We start from the raw sequence: 20,331 nt of genomic DNA on the forward strand, positions 1-20,331 counted from the left end.
TGATCAAATATTGGTATGGGACATATGTGAACAGTCCCCATTAAATATTAATATATGGCAGCGTAAATAGGGTTTTCTACATCTTACTCCCCTTTTTCTTTGTCCTTTTCTCTTTGTTTCTATATTTTTATTTATAAATATCATGTATTCAATCGTCTTAGAATTTGTAGGGGAGGTCTAAACAGTATGGCAGCCATATGTGGCGCGGCATTTGTAGGCTGGTGGAGCGCATCACCAGGGTGTGCTGCGTGTCACGTCACGCAGGAGCGGCGCGACGCATCCTTGTGGGGCGGGCTGGACTGCATAGCGTGTGTTCCACCCCTCTCCCTCACGAGGATGCCGATACTGTGCTGGCATGGCGCGCATCACCTGGTGGTATGCGCCATATATTCATCACCTGCTATTTATTATTAGTTTTGGCGCCTTCAGGTGTTTATAAGGACACATAGCTAGAATGTACTCTAACCTCCTGACGAAGCAGAGAAGGCGAAACGCGCGTCGAGGCGTTTTCTAACCTCTGTGGTCCCTCTACCCCCAATCATGTCTACCGGTGGGTTTCTTTGGGTGGGAACTTCAGGATTAGATGCTATTTGGGGAGCAAGTATATGTTATGTTTGAGGGTTATGGGACCCCCCCCCCCCTCCCCCTCCCATCATCTAAATATTTGAGGATTTATTTACTGCCATCTTCGAGGAGTGTGATTATATTTAACCTCCTTAAATAAAGAACAACTATCTGTTGTTCTCTTCCCCCCTCACCCTCTGTCCGACATCTTTTTCGGGTGTATTGGTGCCAGTGGTTCGGTACAGCTACATTACTGTGTTTCTGATGTCTTGTCCCATGCCACTTATCCCATCCATCATGTGCAGAGTGCCAGCGGATTCAGTATAATAAATAATACAAGAAAAAAAAAGACGGTTGATATAAACGCACTAATACAAAGGAAGTTTATTGTCTTGAGACATTTACACAACGGACAAAAAATGGAGACGTCCAGTTTGCAATCAGACAGTAAAAATCAATGGAATCATTGACCAGTTTATCAGACGTTTCGTATCTACATAGCATCTCATAACCACGTTCTACTACTGGTGGGATTGATATCCCCATTCATCCTGAGCTTCCTCGTGCTTGAATAGCATGCCTGCGCTGTAGTGAACACTGACACGACAAATGCTGAATCGATGGTGCCACGTATCAGAACATCGGACAAGTGGAGGGGTGAGTGTACAGTGGGTGGGGGGGGGGGTGTATTTTGTGATTGCTTTGACCAAAAAGGCCATTGTGGACAGTGTACCATACCCCGACAACACCACGCATCCAATATCTACTATAGAGGCTACAATCTCATTCACATTTAGGCTGCGATCCCATGCGGCCATGTCACAGTTTTCTTAAAATGCACCACAACGTGTGAATAATAGCCATATATGTTGAAGCTGAAACTTTCCTGACCGTGTCCAGCTGGCATAGATGCTCGGCTCGTTCAGGCGTTTTATTTTTATTTTTTTGCAGTTTCTAAGTGTAGACCAAAAAACATGATGTCACTACTGTCCCGCATTGTACACAAATGAGGCTGTGTTCACTTTACATCTGGGTGTTATGGCGGGGAAGAACATCACGTCTAAGAGGACTATGGTAGATAAAATCTCTGACCGTATGACCCGAACTTAAACCACTATATACCCATACAATGGTATACATCATCCACAGGTCACCAACAAAAATGTAAAAAAAAATAAAAAATCATCTGGGGCACTAAGGTGTATAAGATCCTTCACATTCGAAGGCCACTGCAGAGATTTTAAGAAAGAGCGGACCACCGGTCGTTCCCTACTGTAGGACAGAAAAGCGGCGCCACCTGGTGGCTATGGTTTACAGCACACGTCACCAAGGGATCATTTCAATGCAAATGAGATTTATGAACACTAAAAATCTGATTGGCTGTTAGAAATCAGTGCACCAACTATTAAAAAGATATAGAAAGGGGCAAATTTCTACAAAGAAAAAGGAAAGGCACACGTCGCCCCGCTAAATCCTACGTATAATCAAATGTAAAAGCAAAAAAAGCAAAAACAAAGCATAATACATACACGGGGTTTATACTGGGAAAGTGTCGTTGATCTATCTTGTGCGTGATGTAAAGGCTATGAACACCTTTTTATGATTGCATTTTGCTCATTTTGGGTTAAAAATAATTTTTTCAATTGGTCTTTATTAAAAACATTCAGAAGTTCTCTCACTAAAGGTTAACTGTTTAGCTGTGTTAATGGTACTTTTACTTTGTACAGTCATCTAATAAACCTCATCACTAAATTACTAAAAAGTCATAGACACTTATTTAAGCCACATTCTTATCAGTAAGATGAAATGAGATATAATGAGTATTGTATAAGGTTAGAGGTGCGAGATAAGGAGCCATCAGCTGAGCTGCCGGATGGAACAGAGTGAAAACAGACAGCAGGCTACTAGAGAATCTCAAGGCTGTGCAGAGAAAAGGGCTCCAAATTTCCCATAAAGACCAATTGAACAAAATGATTTTTAGTTCAAAATGAGTACAATTCAATAAAAAAATAAAAATCGCCCCCAAAAGGTGTTCATAGCCTTTAAGCCTTCTCTACTTATTTACATATGTATACAGATCGGCGCTATTACCAGCACCACCCTCTGGCAGGACATGGAATTGCAAAGAAAATTGTATTTTCTTGTAAATGGGTGGTGCCACAAAGTCAATTATAATGGATGGGGGGGGGGGGGGGAGTAGTTGACGAGAGTAATTTTAGGGGCACAAAGCAGAGGCAGCCATTTGTAGTCTCGCCATCTAGTGATGAGGTCATTCACCAAGTTTAGTGAGGGTCTCAATGGGGACTAAAAGACACCGATAAGCGTCCAGCTGTGACCACCGTAAATGATAGGGTCCGACAAGGATACCCCTTATCCAGGTGCATCCATACTAGCGTAGGGGATAGAGCAGCGTTCCCAGAGCGGGGATAATATTTCCTGACTTTTTAGATGCTAGTAGATAGTCATCTATCATATATCTGTCTGTTACCGAAACTGAAGCTGGTAAATTTGGGACCTGTAAGCCCCGCCCTAGGCAACGCCCCCAAACAAACGTATCGGTGGAGCTTACTTAAGCCCTGCCCATTTTCGGCTCGGGATAGCCCGAATTTGGAACCATCTCTGAAAGTTAGGGACAGTCCTTGAAAATGCGGGGCTGTTGGCATCTATGCGGTCTCTCTCAAAGGAGAGACTATGGGGTTAGCGCTGTGAAATATGAAATCTGAGCATTGATTGGTCGCTATGGTCAACATAGTAAGTTTTAGGAAATTTCATACATCTTTTTTAAAGGGTTTTTTGACGGTATACACCATAAAAGCGCGAGACTGACTCCTGGGACTCCGGCCTAGCGGGAGAATGGGTCTGGCGCCGTTCCTGGAAGAGGTCATTTTCCATTAAAGTCAATGGGAGATGCCCAAATTCTGTACCTAAGCAAGCTCAGGATCACTGATGCGGCACAATATGGTGGAAAACCCCTTTAATTACTGTAAACTGTGGTCGACGGTCAGTTGATTGGAGACGACTGACGCCATTTTGAATTTCCAAACCTATACGGTAGTCACAGTGGGGAAAGCAGCACACAGGTAGCAGGTATTGCATACTTTATCTTATGATCTTTTCCAGGATCACACGGACAGCGTATACATTGAAAAAAAAAAAAGCTACGAGACTAAAGTCATTGACATTGCCATACGATCAATCGGTAGGGTGGAAAGTCCAAAGTTTTTAGTTTTTTTGTTTAAACTTTCCATCTTGTGTTCCATACAACAGAGTTGTAAAATAATATCACCAACGATTCATTCAGTTTTTTCCGCGAGGGATGTCACGGGGTCCACCGGCAATCGGGGAGGAAAACGAAAAAAAAAAATCTAAAACTAAAATCTATGATAGAAAATATGTCGGCATTGAGTTCACATGCAGAATAATAATTAAAAATGGAAAAAAAAACTGCCTTCTTCCTCCCTGCTCGCAATGAACAGATGTGCGCATACCAGCAAATATATACAAAGGTAGGTTAACGGTGAAGCCGCCCGCGTCTCTGCACGCGACAGGCCATCAAGCATCCAGCCCTCACTATTCCATTAACCTAGATCATCGAAAAGGCAAGAAAAATAAAAAGAGGCCTAAAAAAAAAAAAAAACGGCATTTGCTCTCCCCCTTGATTGTTTGATTGTTTTATAAGGCCCAATGGACTATACAAAACGCGAGGGCGCTGCCCGGCCGATTACAAAAACAAGCCAAAAAGAAAAAAAAAAAAAAAAAAGACACCAGTTCGGAAAAGCCGAGTTCTGTATAAATTCGGCTTCTGCCGCCTCTGTGCTTCACGCTGAGTTCTGTCGTTCTCAGGTTTACAAAAATTTCATGGAGTGAAACGGACGTCTGTCCTCAAACTGCGTCTGTCCTCCTCTTCAGCTCAGGTGGATGGGCATGTAGTCTGGCCTTTTCGTCTGAATGATTTTTGGTCTGGGTTTGCTCATGCCATCCTCGTCTTCTTCCACCTCCAGTTCGTTCTCGGGATCGCTCTCGCAGACATGGACGACCACGCTGGGGGTGGTGTCTGTGGCGGCGTGTAGTTCATACTGCTCACCTGTAAAGAGGGAAGGGCAATGGTCAATGCTCGTCAATTATTCATCTTTAGACAGATCACGTACAAAAAGACTTAAAGGCTGGAGTTCCCCTCTAATGGTCTATTCATGGACAGGCCATCAATATTCTTAAGCCGGGAAATCCCTTCAAGGGGGTTGTGCCAACTATGAAAGTAATTCCCTATCCACAGGATAGGAGGTAACTAATTAGTCTCTAGGGGTCCGACTGCTGGGACCCCCACAATCCCAAGAACGGGGACTCCATGTTACCATCGTGATGGAGCGGATGGTGGAGCATGCGTCTTGCCTCTCCATTCATTCTCTATAGGACTGCCATAGCTGAGTGCTGCCACCCCAACAGGAACATGGGGTTCCCGTTCTTGGGACTGTTGAGGGTCCCTGAAGTCAGACCCCCACCGGTCAGCTAGTTATTCCCTGTTGTGTCAATAGGGGATAATTTTCAAGCCCCATTAAGGGTATATTCAGACATTGTGGTCATACTTCAGGTCTTTCCATGAGTTTGTAACAAACATGAACCATCATAGCACTGGTTTCTGATGATAATTAAAGGGTCACTGAGACATATCACAAAACTTTTGATCAGTGGGGGTCCGAGTGCTGAGACCCCTGCCAGTCTCTAGAACAAGGAGAGAGAAGGGCTTGTATAGTGCACTCTCTTTCCCTTAATCCAGAGGATGGACTAAACTTCTCTTGAGCCTGTCTCCTGCACCGAGGAGAAAGAGCACATCATCTTTCTCCTTGTTCTAGCCATCTTGGAGGTCTCAGCACACTGGTGAAAACTTTTTATATGTCTCTATGACATATCAAAAGTTTTACCAAAATTCAGCGACCCTGTAAGCTTCTATAACTCCAAGCCTTGCATGGCTCCTCTATGTGGAAAGTAAGTAGTATACTATTCATCTGGTTTCTCCTAGTTGATGGATGAACTACAGTAAAAAACATCACACAAGGAGCAGAAGAGAGGGAGCAAGATAGCTAAAGAAGTTCTCCACTTTGGAAATGCCTACTCGCTAGAAAGGTCTGTTGACAAAAAGCTGATCACAAAGGCATCTCCAGTGATCAGCTGTAATCTGTGAGGAAACCTGGCAACAAGTGTTACATTTCCCTACAGCACTACCACAGGAGAACGTAGGTATTATACAGTTTCTCATTCCAATCAATGCTTTCTGTGCCATCCAGGACAGGACATGTCCTCCAGAGCATAAGACGCTCTTTGTAACCACTCTCCACTAACGTTTTGGACATGAGTTTATTAAACCGGACCACCCCTTTAAAGTAACTCTTTAGGAAATAGGCAAATTTATTGGCCATTCAGGGTCTGTGAAAAGCTGGGCACTGTGAAGTCTACCTGAATCGGTTGTCACTCAGCACATGTAGGAGGCCACAAGAAATAGTTGAAGACCCTATCATGACGTGACACAATGAAAAGAGCGTCAGTCTCGAAAGCGGATTCCGCCAGTCATATATAACGGAGGTTTCTCCTGGATGACCTGCGCCAATTTTCCCACATTACTTAGAGGATGAGGTTTTGTTTTTGAGCTCTATGCTGGGATATTTTTTTCCCCTTTAGCCTAATGTAGGAAAAATGTGCTACACAGAAAAATAACTGAATGATTTTGTCTGGAAAGAATGGAAACTTGGCCCCCGCACATGTTCTATAATCAGCAGCTATTTCTGGACAGCTCAGAGAAAACCTTCTCTGTCAGTAGCTCACACTTGCTGCACAGGAAAATAAATAATGACCAAAGTGTAATGCCATTGCCTGAGCTGGATCTGCACCAGCATCTTACTGCTACTCTTATCTATAGGACAAGTCAAGACAAGTGGAGCATTATAGTTGTATCAGAGCTATATCCATCAGTTAAAGGTGTTGCAGGCTGTGGCAATAGTGTGTGTAACATGGTGGCTGGTAAAGTTCTGGGGGAGTGTACCGGTATATCTCACAAAGATTGCTTGGATGGGTGAGTTAAACAAAATCCAGGAAACCTGGATTATTTTATCAAAGCATAGTTTCCTGAGGCACTTTATTTTAAGGTTTGTTATGGGCCTGGATTTTTATGGAATGGTGGGTAGGTTGGTAGAGGGACCTGCCATTCCCTCCCACTCCAGTACAACATTTTCAATTAGCTTGAGATAAACCTAGGTGTAGCTGCTGGGCACATTACTGTGGATATAAAGAAAAGGCTGAGAGCCTCATTCTGTGTCAGTGCCTGGAAGCTGCATAACCTGTGGTGGTTGTGCAAAGTCTGATCCTCCTGTGCTGGATTTGAAGTACCTAGGTGAGGTAACCTGATGTATAGTTAGTGTCCAGATGGGCAAGGTTATTTTTATGTCACGTAAATGTGGATGTTGAAACGTAACGAATGAATTTGAATGCCATTATTCTTGGGTTGGATGGAAAAAAATAAAGTTGTTTGGGCTTTAAATCCCCGAAATATGTGATTCTGTCATTGCCGACCCCACCACAAGCACATGGACCTTCGACATGTGTTAGAAAATAATAAAAACTAGCTCATCTTTTAAAATGCCCTCCGTTCCAGTGTTGCAGCTCCCAGGTCAGAAGTGACGGCGACCCATTCTTTTTTACAAGACCACTGCAGTTACTTACTGGCCTCAGTGGTCATGTGTGTAAGAACACCACATCTTGTACGCATAACCGCTGAGGCCGTTGGTTGGCTGCAGCAGTCTCGTGACCAGGAATGGGTCCCAGTCACTTCCGGTTTGGGAGCCGCTGCACTGGACTGGAGGGAGTTTTAACTATACGGTTTCTCACCAAAAAATTCTCTAAAACAACATTTAAAAAAAAACCTCTTCAGTCCACTGCCAATCCAGGGCCGATCCCCCACTCTCTGCTTTAAAGCAGCTGGCATATAACTGCTGCAGTCAATTAGCGGCCTCAGCAGTCACATGACATACTAGTAGCATCACAGCTCCTACAACTGAGTGGTGATATTAACAAATCTCAAGTGTGCACGTCATATATATACGTATAAGCAGCAGCTCCTACCTGGCCCGAGTTTTGAGATGGCGTACAGGAGATCGTAGTTGATAACCGGGGTGGCGTCTTCTGCCTGTTTCCAGCCCACAGGAGGGGAGGAGGGAGGAGAGATAAGGAATTGCTTCTCGGGGTTTGGGGGTGCCAGGTGAGAACTTCCTATGTGCAAGGTCTACAAAAGAACAACACAAGGACTATTGACGTGGACTGCATTCAAGTATGGACACGTCACATTCACGGGGACTGGTGGCACTATATACAAAGTAGTGCCTAACCATACACACTATACAGTCACATATGGGCTTAACGGGCTTTGACTGACCAGGGTAGCATGCTGGGATATATAGTGGCCCAAGGGCTGTGCTTACACTTCACAACAGACGTACATTTTAATGGCGGCTTACACAGACCTGTGCGAAGTACAACTTGATCTCCTTCCCCAGGAACTCTGTCTTGTGAAGCTGGATTCTGGCCTCTGCTGCTGACAACGGGTTACTGAAGTTGATCCTCACTCTCTTGAAGCTCTTAAAGTACTGAAAGGTGGTGTCTTTATCGTACGCTCTGAACAGAGACTCAAACTTGGTCTGAAAGAGAGGAAGTCAATTAAGAAAAAAATGTTAGATTACGTGTCCATTTATCCATCAAACATGAGACCCAACAGAATATGAAACAATCCAAATACCCAGACACGGAGAAGAAAACAGAATTACAATTCAAGAGTTTGAATACTTTTGCAACCATCTTTTTATTACTGCTCGACTGGATCTAAAATAAGGCAAACTATTTTAAAAAGACTCTTCATTGACAATATCCTACTGCTTTGTGTATACAGACGTATGTGTCCCCATGGTTACAGACTACAAAGAAACCTTGTGTAGTCTGATCCTTCAGTTGTTTTTCCTTCTCCTTGTCCTGCTTACATGCTCTTTGAAAGGGGTTTTCTGATATTTAGATACTTAAGATCTATCCTCAGGATATCCGATAGACCGGGGTCCAACTGCTAGTACCCCTGCCAATCAGCTGTTTGAAGAGGCCGAGGCACTCTGGTGATTGCCACGACCTCTTCCTAAGCCATGTGACTTCGCGATCATCGGTCACATGGTCTAGGCACAGCTAAGTGTCATTCAAGTGAATGGGACTGAGCTGCGATACCAAGCAGAGCGAGGAGGCCCCAGCAACGTTTGGCCCTAGCTACTACTATGTCAATCCTGGATCTTTTCATATTAGCTACACATGGTCATAAGAAGTTATATATGCTTATGATACAGTGTCCCTACCGACTGCACAGACTTGTCTAGGTCTCTCTAGGGCCATGGGGCCTCCACTATCCATCCTCTCATCCTGTCTCCATAACTCATGTAGACCTCACTGTGCATGCATGACCTCTATGCAGCTGCAATAGGGTACTGGAGGTAGGATAGGGGCCCCCCGCCAACCATAATCCAGCCCAGGGTCTATTCCATTATGTACAGTGAGAACATTCATGGAAATATCTTGGCAATTCTTCCATTCTGTGAATGAACCACCTGTATAACCAGATGACTGTACTTGCCGCCTGCACCGGCTCTTTCCAGGAGGTAGACCCGGCATGGCACTCTATATAGCAACACTGATGACACTGAGTAATACAACCGGCAATTTCTTGCAAGTCACAAGTGTCCCCCACCACCAGGGAAAAGAGGGCGCATTAATCATTGTGTGAGCTGTGACACAGGAATGCCATTCCTCTATGCTGCCACCGCGCTGGGCGTAAAATACCAATTAGGAGCCCGAATGACTGCTTATTGACAAAAGGGGCAATGACAAATTGTCTGTGCCATAGACTAATATGTTTTTCCATTGCTGCAGCTGTCACCTTCCTACAGAAAAGAGCAGCTGTCACTCCCCCCGTGGAAAGAATGTCACACTAAAGAGGGGAAAACGCGTCCTGCTAATTCATTTTATGAGTGCTCCTTCTAAGTGACAGCGCTGCTCCTTGCAGGACACTAGCCCGAGTACAAAATGCTGCTTCAGCCTGGAAGATGGCGGCCTTCATTATGCATCGGTGATGGTTGACATCTAAAGCGGCGTGAAACCAGGTGAATACCAGACCGCTTTGGTAAACCATGAAATTAAATGGAGACTTTTTGCACGGTTTGGACATTCCCAGCGCGGGGATTATTTGTCCTGAATTTACCAACTGCACATTTCTGGCACCGACAATGCCTAATGGACCCCACTGATGTATAGTAGGGTCATTCAGGCTTGCATCGTGGTGTCCTTCGTTCTGATGAGTGCTTGCTCGAAATGAGTGACCGAAGCCACAATGCTCCACATGGACCATCATGTTCTGATGAGGTGGCCCTGCATGAGCCTCCTCCAATGCAGATGTGAACAGAAACTCTAGGTGGCCATATACCTTAGATAGTTGTCCACATACACGTGTATGCTCATCTTAGCCTGTCAGAACATAGAAATGGGCATGCTGAAATCAAACATGCCTGACACTTCTTTGCCCCCTGCCATCAGGGGAGAGTCGGGACACCCCATACACATTAGATGGCTACCCTCTCCTGCCACATTTGATTTAATTTTTATGGGTACCGCCCTATCATATCTCTAATATCTCCCAAATTTTTCATATTTCTCTCAGAACTTTATCTTGATCCAGCCATCTCAAACCTATTCATGATACATACAGCAAACACAAGAAAGGCTTCATGCACACAAGCATTTCAAGTCCTATTATACAAAAAAATTAAATATACTGTGCCCATCCATTTATAAGAGGTTCCATTTAATTAGGGGGGGGGGGGGTCTAGGACCCTAATGAAGGATCCAGATGAGATTATAAGCACTGTTGTGGATCTTTCCTCAGAGTTTTGGCGGGAAGCTTTCCCGCCTAAATTTCCTTTGAATCCAGGCAGACTTGGCCCAGCTAGCAATGGTCAGCTGATTGGACCATGGTTCGTCCAATCCGGGTAGAGAAGATTTTCCCTGAACCCAGTTACAGGTGGGTCATTGGGCTGGTGAAATCCATGTGACCCACCTGCTTTGCTATATAAGGACAGCTCCTAGGGCTAGAAGTTGTTGATCTCCTATCTTCCCACTCTTTTTGCTTATTTTAAGTGGCTCATTTTGGTCTTTTATGTTTCTGTGCTGTCATGGCCTCTTTATTTAAAGGAGGAGTGAGTCCCTCACGTTGTGAGTGGACTGTCTGTGAATGGTCTGGTTTGTCTGAACTTTTGGCTGGACTATAAATATAGTTCGTTAAAGGGAACCTGTCATCAACTTTATGCTGAGCTCACTGAGGGCAGCATAAATTAGTGATAGAAATGCTGATCTCAGCGGTGTGTCACTCATGAGCTAAACGTAAGTGGTTGCTGAGAACCAGCTTTATAACCATTGCAGCCCAGGCCTGGAAAAAGAGTCAAATCTACCTGAGAAGAGTCCTGGTTATTATAATCTCCCGCACTCTCACCCATCTGCTGATGACTGGCAGTTCTCTCCTAGAGAGAAAGGGAGAAAACTCAGTAGAAGACGGTCAGTCATCAGCAGGTGGGCAGGAGAGCAGGGATTCATGAATAACCAGGACTCTTCTCAGGTGTCCGGGACTCTTTTCCAGGCCCAGTCTGCAATGATTGTGATGTTGGTTCTCGGCAACCACTTACTTTTAACTTATAAATTACAGATCATTGAAATCAACTCACCTGTCTCTACTTTATACTGCTGTTAGTATGGGCAGCATAAAGTTGATGACAGGTTCCCTTTAAATATAATTAAAGGTATTTATTATGGATTGTTGAAGTTTAGATAATTATCAATCTTTAATAAAGATGGCTGTGTCCAAATCTTATCTCCACTAAGTCTGGTCTCCACGTATTTTCATTCAGTGTCCGTTCCGTTTTTTTTGCAGACCGTATGCGGAACCATTCATTTCAATGAGTCTGCAAAAAAACTGAAGGTACTCTGTGTGCATTCTGTTTCCGTATTTCCGTTCCGCCAAAAAAATAGAACATGTCCTATTATTGTCCGCATTACGGACAAGGAGAGGACTGTTCTATTAGGGGCCAGCTTTTCCATTCCGAAAAATACGGAATGCACACGGACGTGATCCGTTTTTTGCGGACTGCAAAATATATACGGTCATGTGCATGTTGTGGGGGGGGGGGGGAGGGTCCGACTATCAGCATTCAGCACACACATATAATATATATATACACACACATATAATATATATATATATATATATATATTATATAACACATTATGAGATTCTCAGAAAACCCCTTTAATAGTAGATATTGATGAGTATTGTGATTTATAATCTCCCAAATCTAGTTTTCCTCTACAAGCAATAAATCCGGTGCTTCTACAGGAGAACCTGTGGCGGCGGACGGGCTGTGTTTTGGATTATACCGAGGATGCCTATAAAACATAAGAACATGGTACTGACATAATATAGTGGCCTCACAATGCTGACCGGAATTACTGTACACAGCACATCGTTACACCAGACATGTTCTCATGTTATCATGCACTTCCATACACTGACCAGCAGGAGGCAGTCAATCTTTACATATTTCGCATTCCTCCGCACATAGTTATGATCAGGCCTGGCTGGCTTTCAGGTCAGCCCATAACAAGGAAAATGCCCCCAAAACATAGAAACTTATATTTCATGTTTACATTTAAACAGAACTTGTTTCACCGGCATACAAAAAATCCAAAAATTCAGTCTTACAAGCTACACGGGTGGGGGAGTGGGGGTAGTGTATATATTTACAGATATAACAGGAGAATATGTGCTTAAAAAAAAAGTACAATGTCATCGGCCTCATTTATCAAAACTGTCTAGTAAACCTGTCTGACAACCACAGCAACCAATCAGAGCACACCTTTCATTTCCTGTATAGCTCTGGAGATCTGAAAGCTGGGCGCCATGAAATATATAAAAAAAAAAAAAAAAAAGTGTCAAAAACCCTTGCTTATCATTTTTGGTAGCATTTTTGCAGGTGTTTTTGCCCACTTGACGTTTTTTGCATTTTCTGTTTTATATTTTAGAGGACAGAGAGCATTTTTTTTTTTTGTTTTTTTTTTTTTAAATAAACATGCAAAACTGTCAACACATTATGAAGCTAAAAACTTAATAGAGATCTATGGGGGGGGAAGCTAGGCAACAAGGAGACCACGCAAGACCCAAAGCAGTCAGAAATTAGAAGAAAAAAAAATTATATATATGCAAATGACCCAAAAATGCACCTTAAGGTGAAAAAGGTCATTACAAAAAAGTGCCCGTTTGTCCTGCGTATAATATTACCTATAGACTTTCATGCAAGCTGATATTTGCTGCCTAAAAATGCTGCAAAAAAACGCCTGCAAAAAAATAAACACACACACACAAAAATCCCAGCCTTAGGCCTTAAAAACGCGATAAATAATCTGCTAAGAAACCCGCTACCCAAGGGGTGGATGACCGATTTGACAATCCGCACGGCAGGTCAAATCCTGCATGGAAGACAATACCTGTACTATGCTGCGTTTTTTTTCTGCATTAAAATTGGCGCAGAAAAACCGCACGTACATCTTGTGCAGGTAGCCTAAGGCCGGGTTCAAACGCGACTGAAAATCCGGTTTTCTGTGCGCTTGCGCAGCAAATGGTGCATAAAAAGCTGCAACAATCCTCTGTACAAATTGACACACTGCTGAATTCACCGCAACTTTTTTTGTTTAGTTTTTTCACGCAGCGCGTGGATTGGAATTCAGAAATATTCATCCACTTTTTACTAAAATCCACAACGGCAAATCCGCAGCTAATAAGTCACTCGGGACCCCCGACCTTAAGGGCCCGATTAAAGGACTTACTGCACGTAATGTGTCCACAGAGAACCAAAATTGTAAGCCTATGTCAGTACCGTAAAAACACGCGACACGTCTGTCCCTCTGACGCGGACAGATCCATCAACAGCAGGTTAGAGGTCAACAGCAATCGGTCAGACGGATCACCCAGCGCATCCTCAGGCTACTTTCACACTGGCGTTTGGTGCGGATACGTCAAGGATCTGCACAGAGGGATCCGTCCAGATAATACAACCGCATGCATCCGTTCAGAACGGATCCGTTTGTATTATCTGTAACACAGCCAAGACGGATCCGTCTTGAACACTATTGAAAGTCAATGGGGGGGGGCGGATCCGTTTTCTATTGTGTCAGTGAAAACGGATCCGTCCCCATTACATTGTGTGTCAGGACGGATCCGTTTGGCTCACTTTCGTCAGACGTACATTAAAGCGTTTTGGTGTCCGCCTCCGGAGCGGAATGGAGATGGAACGGAGGCAAACTGATGCGTTCTGAGTGGATGCTTAGCCATTCAGAATCCGTTTTGACCGCGTGGGAGAGCCCTGAACGGATCTCACAAACGTAAAGCCAAAATGCCAGTGTGAAAGTAGCCTAAGGCTAGTCAGATATAAGTGACTGGCGCGAATCCTACCGAACTATTGTCTTCTTTCAACCGTACCTACTGTGTTCATTGTTACGAAGGTAGCAGAGCCCAAAACGTCGATGTAGCAGAGCCCACTGATTTACAGAAGCTGTATCGTAGCGAGTCGCCTGCCTGAAAGAAAACCTTCAGCGACAGGATCAGCTCTGCTACATCTGAACTGTCACTGCGGAAAATAATACTAATGAAAGGGAAATAAATCCTTACCCTGACATCGCTCTGATAGAAGATGTCGTTCTCGGCCACACAGGCCACCAAGGAAGCAAAGCTGTAGTTGAAGTTTCTGAAATGCATCTTGAGTGTTTGCGGAGGGCAGAGCGGAGCTGACTAAGAAGTTTCAAGACCTGAGCAAGACACTTAAGGAAGCAGTGCCAACACCAAACTGTGTTTATAAGGCGGCCGCCACAACTCCTCCCAGCCAAACCCGGCAGATTGGGTCCTATGGGGCAGCGGATTCCTGTGCAAAGCCCTGTTCCAAGTAACCGGGAAGAAGGACAGAGCAGAACTAGCTGGGAAGAGGGTGACGTCAGCATTAGTCACTTTCCCTATGCTAATTAACTGGCTCTTTTTTTTTCTGATTTGCAGGATGGAAAAACAGCTGAGGTTTGCAGAGCAGTTTCTTTATCAGGACCTCTGGCTGCATAGTTTCCACAGCGAGTAATTCCATTCAACACTCAGGCTACATGCACTCTCCACTTGAGCCCGTCTTAAGATGGAAAATGTTAATGCATGCGACCCGGCCGGACACCCAGGCATTATCTGAGAGGAGGCGGAAGAGAGAAGACAAAACACACCGCACTGTTAGTAAATTAGCAGGCGCAACAATGTAACCGAGTCCGAGGACTTCACTGCTACAGCAAGTGTGTATATATAAAGCTGTATAACTGTGTACATACATTATATGACTAATCCTGTACCGATCCTGGGTTACATCCTGTATTATACTCCAGAGCTGCACTCACTATTCTGCTGGTGCAGTCACTGTGTACATACATTACATTACTTATCCTGTACTGATCCTGAGTTACATCCTGTATTATACTCCAGAGCTGCACTCACTATTCTGCTGGTGGAGTCACTGTGTACATACATTACATTACTTATCCTGTACTGATCCTGAGTTACATCCTGTATTATACTCCAGAGCTGCACTCACTATTCTGCTGGTGGAGTCACTGTGTACATACATTACATTACTTATCCTGTACTGATCCTGAGTTACATCCTGTATTATACTCCAGAGCTGCACTCACTATTCTGCTGGTGCAGTCGCTGTGTACATACATTACATTACTTATCCTGTACTGATCCTTACATACTTACATTCTGTATTATACTCCAGAGCTGCGCTCACTATTCTGCTGGTGCAGTCACGGTGTACATACATTACATTACTTATCCAGTAGCGATTCTGAGTTATATCCTGTATTATACTCCAGAGCTGCACTCACTATTCTGCTGGTGCAGTCACGGTGTACATACATTACATTACTTATCCAGTAGCGATTCTGAGTTATATCTTGTATTATACTCCAGAGCTGGAGTCGACTAGGAGAATTGTGAGTGTAGCTCTGGAGTATAATAAAGTTTGCAACTTGGCATCAGTACAGGATATAAAATTTATGTATAAAGTGACCGCACCAGCAGAATAGTGAGTGCAGCACTGAAAAATACAGGATGTTAACGGAATTTGAGTCAGTTATCACACTGAAGAATGCTGCAGTCATCCTCAGTCCTGCTTTAAATGCCCGATATCAGGGAATAATAGACTCAGCTGCAAGCAAAAAATTTACTTCAAGTCGGGTATATTTACATTCTGCTGAGATCTGTACACATGGGCGGGTTGGAAATGAAAGAATCTGAAGGTTAAAAGTCCTAATCTAGTTTATTTTATATCCAAACAAAACAGTGGCATCCAAGTTGTCATTTTGCTCAATCCACAGGTAGCAAATATAAACAAAGAAAATACCTGCCCATCTGGGCGCTAACTGAAGACAGGTAACTCGCATAGCTACTTCAGCATAAAGAAGAGACCAGACGTAGCACAGCAAGCATGCCTTGTAGCTTACAGGTGACCCCGAATGAGCCTTTCACCCTGCATCTATTCCACCAGTAATGAGCCCAGCAGACTCACCTGGGTTACCTTGGGCTAGGAAAAAAGTGGTGTACTGGAGTGGGGAGGGAATGGCAAGCCCCACTACAAATGCACAAACACGCCTCAGCTAACTAAACTTTTCTGGATTCTTTTCTCTCACCCATCTACCCATGCTGGGCCCCCCTCCATTACCTTTCCGGACACAGTGTTACAGTTCTTAGGCAAAGCCTACATAAGAATGTCCCTTGTGAAAAATCTTAGCTTAAAGGGGTTTTACAAGACCTATCCTCTGGATAGGTAATCAGTATCTGATCGGTGGGGGTCTGACACTCAGGACCCCCGCCTATCAGATTTTTGAGAAGGCAGCGGCACTCGCAATAGCACTGCAGCCTTCTCCCTGCTCACCAAGCACAGCGTCGTACATTGTATAGCGGCTGTGCTCGATAATCGCAGCTCAGCCCTATTCATTTCAATCACCATCAAGTTTCCTATTAAGTGACAGCAAGCAGAGATCTAGATAGCCCTGAGGAATTGATCTCCAGAAAGTGGATTAGAAAATTGTAAAATCCGACAAGTACATGAGGCCTGCTCCGCCCGGACAGGGAAACAAGCGTTGAATTACTGACCACAGGTTACTAATGCATGTGCTGTGCAGAGACTGGAGGTAGTATTAATGCTCGGAGGGATAATAGGTTATACCAGCAAACAGTAATTACAGCTGTATACCGCCATCTCCAAGCCCCGCCAGAGATTAAACTATTTCCTGCACACACATTACACAAGTTGCTGACGGAGCAGATATCAAGCATAGGTCTCTGTCAATCTTTAAGTAGAGTCTTCGATTAACATTGACCTGTAGCCCATAAATGTAAAATTGAGCACCACGACGGGGTTGTCCGATTTAGAAAAGCCACGTTCAAATTCTGGACGCTTCTGGCAAATTGATAGGCTATATCAAAAATGTCCGATAGATTTGGGTCGTTCCACCCCTGGGACCTGATCCTCCAGTATCTCAAGAACAAGGCCCTGAGTGAATGTAGAGCATGCCGCGCGTGCGCAGAGTCCTCTCCCAGGGCGCTTGACTATTTTTGTTAGTCCCATAGCAGCAGATGGAAAGGAAACCAAGCCATGTGCGGCCACCCCTCCTTTCACCGCTATGGGACTTCCGAAAAATAGCCGAGCTAGAGCTCACTTTTTTTGGGATGTCCTATATCGGTAAATGGCGGAGTGGCGGCGCCTGCACAGCTTTCTTTCCAATCACCTTGGGCCCTGTTTTTGAGATAGGAGCGGGTCCCAGAGTTGGAACCAGCACCCATCAGACATCTACACCATAAAGGTCCAAATGGTACAAACCCATCTGTTCATCCAGAGGGTAGAGCATAAGCCCCACCCTGGGAATGCTCACTTATTAGGGGGGCTTGCACAGGCCTGCCCATTTTCAGACTGAATCCAAGACAGTCTGAATTTGGAATAACTGTGTCTGAAAATAATGGACCGTACCTGTAAATTCGGGACTGTTGGCAACTATGGTAGAGTGCTTCTCTCTCTCTGAAGGACTTTCCCGGTCCTGCATTGCATGGACAGCCCAGTCATGTGAATGGACACTGTGTAATGCTCGACTTCCCCTGTGCTGTGGGGCTTCAGGGAAACATAACTTAAAAGGTGTATTCCGATTAGCTTAACCTATCCCCCCATCTACAAGATAGGGGATAACAATTATACTGTAGGGGTCCCAGCAGTAGGACCCCCACTGATCATGAGAACATGGGCCCCATATCTCCTGCAAACCCCTGAAATTAATTGAGCGGCCAGTCCTCCATGGGGAAGCATAGGGGGCATTATAAGTACTGGTGGCACTATGAAGTCATTATAACTATTAGGAGCACTATGGGGGTACTATAATTACTGGGCCACTATAGGGAAGCATGATAATTACTGGGGGCACTATAGCTACCACAGGCACTATAGGTCATAATAACTACTGAGGGCACTTATGGGGGCATCATTACTACTATGGGTACAATGGGGGTTGTTATTATTGGGCACAATATGGAGGGTACTACTACTAATGGGAGTACACTACAGCAGCAATGTTAATAATAAAATTATAACTATTGATGGGTGCTTTTTTGCGTTTGCTACTATTATGGAGGGGAGACTGTCTGTATAGGACTATTATTTGTGCAGTATAGTTTTTGGGGGGCTTGGGGGAGCACAGCCAGTAAATAATATTGGGGGTAGAAATAAAATTTGGGCACCGGGGGGTGAAGTCAAGAAACTAAGGTGTCTGTGTGTCAAACTCTGCAGAGACGAGACGCGCTTGAAAGAAGACATCATGGCGGTCTGGCCCGAATGGAGAAGAAGGAGAATGTGCATATAATTAGAAGAGACATGACTGGATGTAAGAGGCATGTGGTGCTGCATTCTCCTGTATGTTTGGTAGAACTGAATGTAAATTTGACCATCCAAACATGTCTTTAGTGGACATAACTCTGTGAGGGCACTATTGGGGCATTCTACTGTTTGGGTGTCACAAAGGGGACATACTGTAACTACTGTGTGGGGCACTATGGGGGGAAAAAAGGAGAAATTCTGTAACTACTTTGTGGAACACAATGGGGGCATTCTACTGTATGGGGGGCACAACGGGGGCATATGGAAACTACTGTGTGGTGCACTATGGGGGCAAAAAGGAGACATTCTGTAACTACTTTGTGGGACACAATGGGGGTATTCTACTGTATGGGGGGCACAAAGGGGGCATACTGTAACTACTGTGTGGGGCACTATGGGAGCAAAAAGGAGAAATTCTGTAACTACTTTGTGGGACACAATGGGGGCATTCTACTGTATGGAGGCACAATGGGGACATACTGTAACTACTGCGTGAGGCACTATGGGGGAATTCTACTGTGGAGAACATAAAAGGGATATACTGTAACTACTGTGTGGGGAACCATGGGGGTATCATACTGTGTGGTGGGCACAATGGGGACATACTGTAACTACTGTGTGGGGCAGTATGGGGGCACTCTACTGTGTGGAGGGCACAATGGGGACATACTGTAACTACTGTGTGGGGCAGTATGGGGGCACTCTACTGTGTGGAGGGCACAATGGGGACATACTGTAACTACTGTGTGGGGAACAATGAGGGTATTCTACTGTGGGGGGTATTCTACTGTGGGGGGCATTCTATTGAGACCAGTAGTTCCACACAGCCAGTAAGGGTGCTCGTTGTCATGGGTGCTAGCCATCGTTCAATATAAAGGGGATGCTCACCATGAACAATAGCGGAAAACTTTATTTTTAGTGTTCCATTGCAGGTAATACACGGGAGGCAGATCGGCCAGTGACTGTTTTGTGTCCCCTGACGCTCTCTGCAGGCCAAGTTTTTGTCTCCCTTGTATTACCTGCAGGGACGCACTAAAAATAAAGTTTTCCGCTATTGTTCATGGGGAGCGTTGTGGACTTCTCTTACTCCTAATGGTTATTTATGTGTGTATGGCGTATATATGATGTGTGTGTATTTCTGTGTTGTCTTTGTAAATATGTGTGTCGTGATGCTGCATTACTGCCGCACTTCTGCCGTTCCCCCTTGAGTAGGGAACCTGTTGCTGAAAATTTGAATCTCATCCCTGTGTTGATGGCCTTGTTGCCCTCATCATCCATATCTATATAGTCTAGAATGAGGGCATAATGGTGTCCAACCATGAATGGACCATCACTACCATGTAGTCAGGATCATGAAAAGGGTGCAACGTCACACTCATGAGGTCAACGGCGTCAATATGTATGTGAACACCTCTCCTGAACCTGTCCCAAAAAGGTCACTTTTGGCAGAGGTCAGGCCCTATGGACACATATACACAGTCGAGTCACATTATTATGACCACTTCCTACTTTCGACGTTGGCAGAGTGTAGCTCATGAAGGAAGTCCCGTATGAGGAGCTGGTTTGGTGGGCATATAAGGTGTATGATAGGCTTGTCTCCACACATATCCCTCCTTGCTGTCATGGGTAAAAGGGGTGAATTATTTCTGACACTGCACAGTGTGAACTGTTCTCTGCTGCTATGGCGAGTGGAGAAATGGCA

The 20,331-nt window shown here is 44.5% G+C and overlaps 1 protein-coding gene across 2 annotated transcripts in view; it reads right to left on the minus strand.

Moving 5' to 3' along the window:
* Nucleotides 1-924: 924 nt before the first annotated feature.
* RCAN1 (regulator of calcineurin 1) overlaps nt 925-20,331 on the minus strand; it is a 114,008-nt gene continuing 94,601 nt past the window's right edge. Inside the window, exons 1-4 of one of the 2 annotated variants that reach the window (XM_044284463.1) lie at nt 14,348-14,634; nt 8,073-8,246; nt 7,675-7,834; nt 925-4,648 (exon numbers count right to left, since the gene is read on the minus strand). In XM_044284463.1, the coding sequence (XP_044140398.1) occupies nt 4,470-4,648; nt 7,675-7,834; nt 8,073-8,246; nt 14,348-14,434 (600 nt within the window). In that variant the 5' untranslated portion in view covers nt 14,435-14,634 and the 3' untranslated portion in view covers nt 925-4,469. Of the gene's footprint in view, nt 4,649-7,674; nt 7,835-8,072; nt 8,247-14,347; nt 14,635-20,331 lie in introns of those variants that run through there. The other variant, XM_044284461.1, reaches the window with a different exon arrangement.

This window comes from Bufo gargarizans, chromosome 3 (genome assembly GCF_014858855.1).
Source record: "Bufo gargarizans isolate SCDJY-AF-19 chromosome 3, ASM1485885v1, whole genome shotgun sequence".
NCBI lineage: Eukaryota > Metazoa > Chordata > Amphibia > Anura > Bufonidae > Bufo > Bufo gargarizans.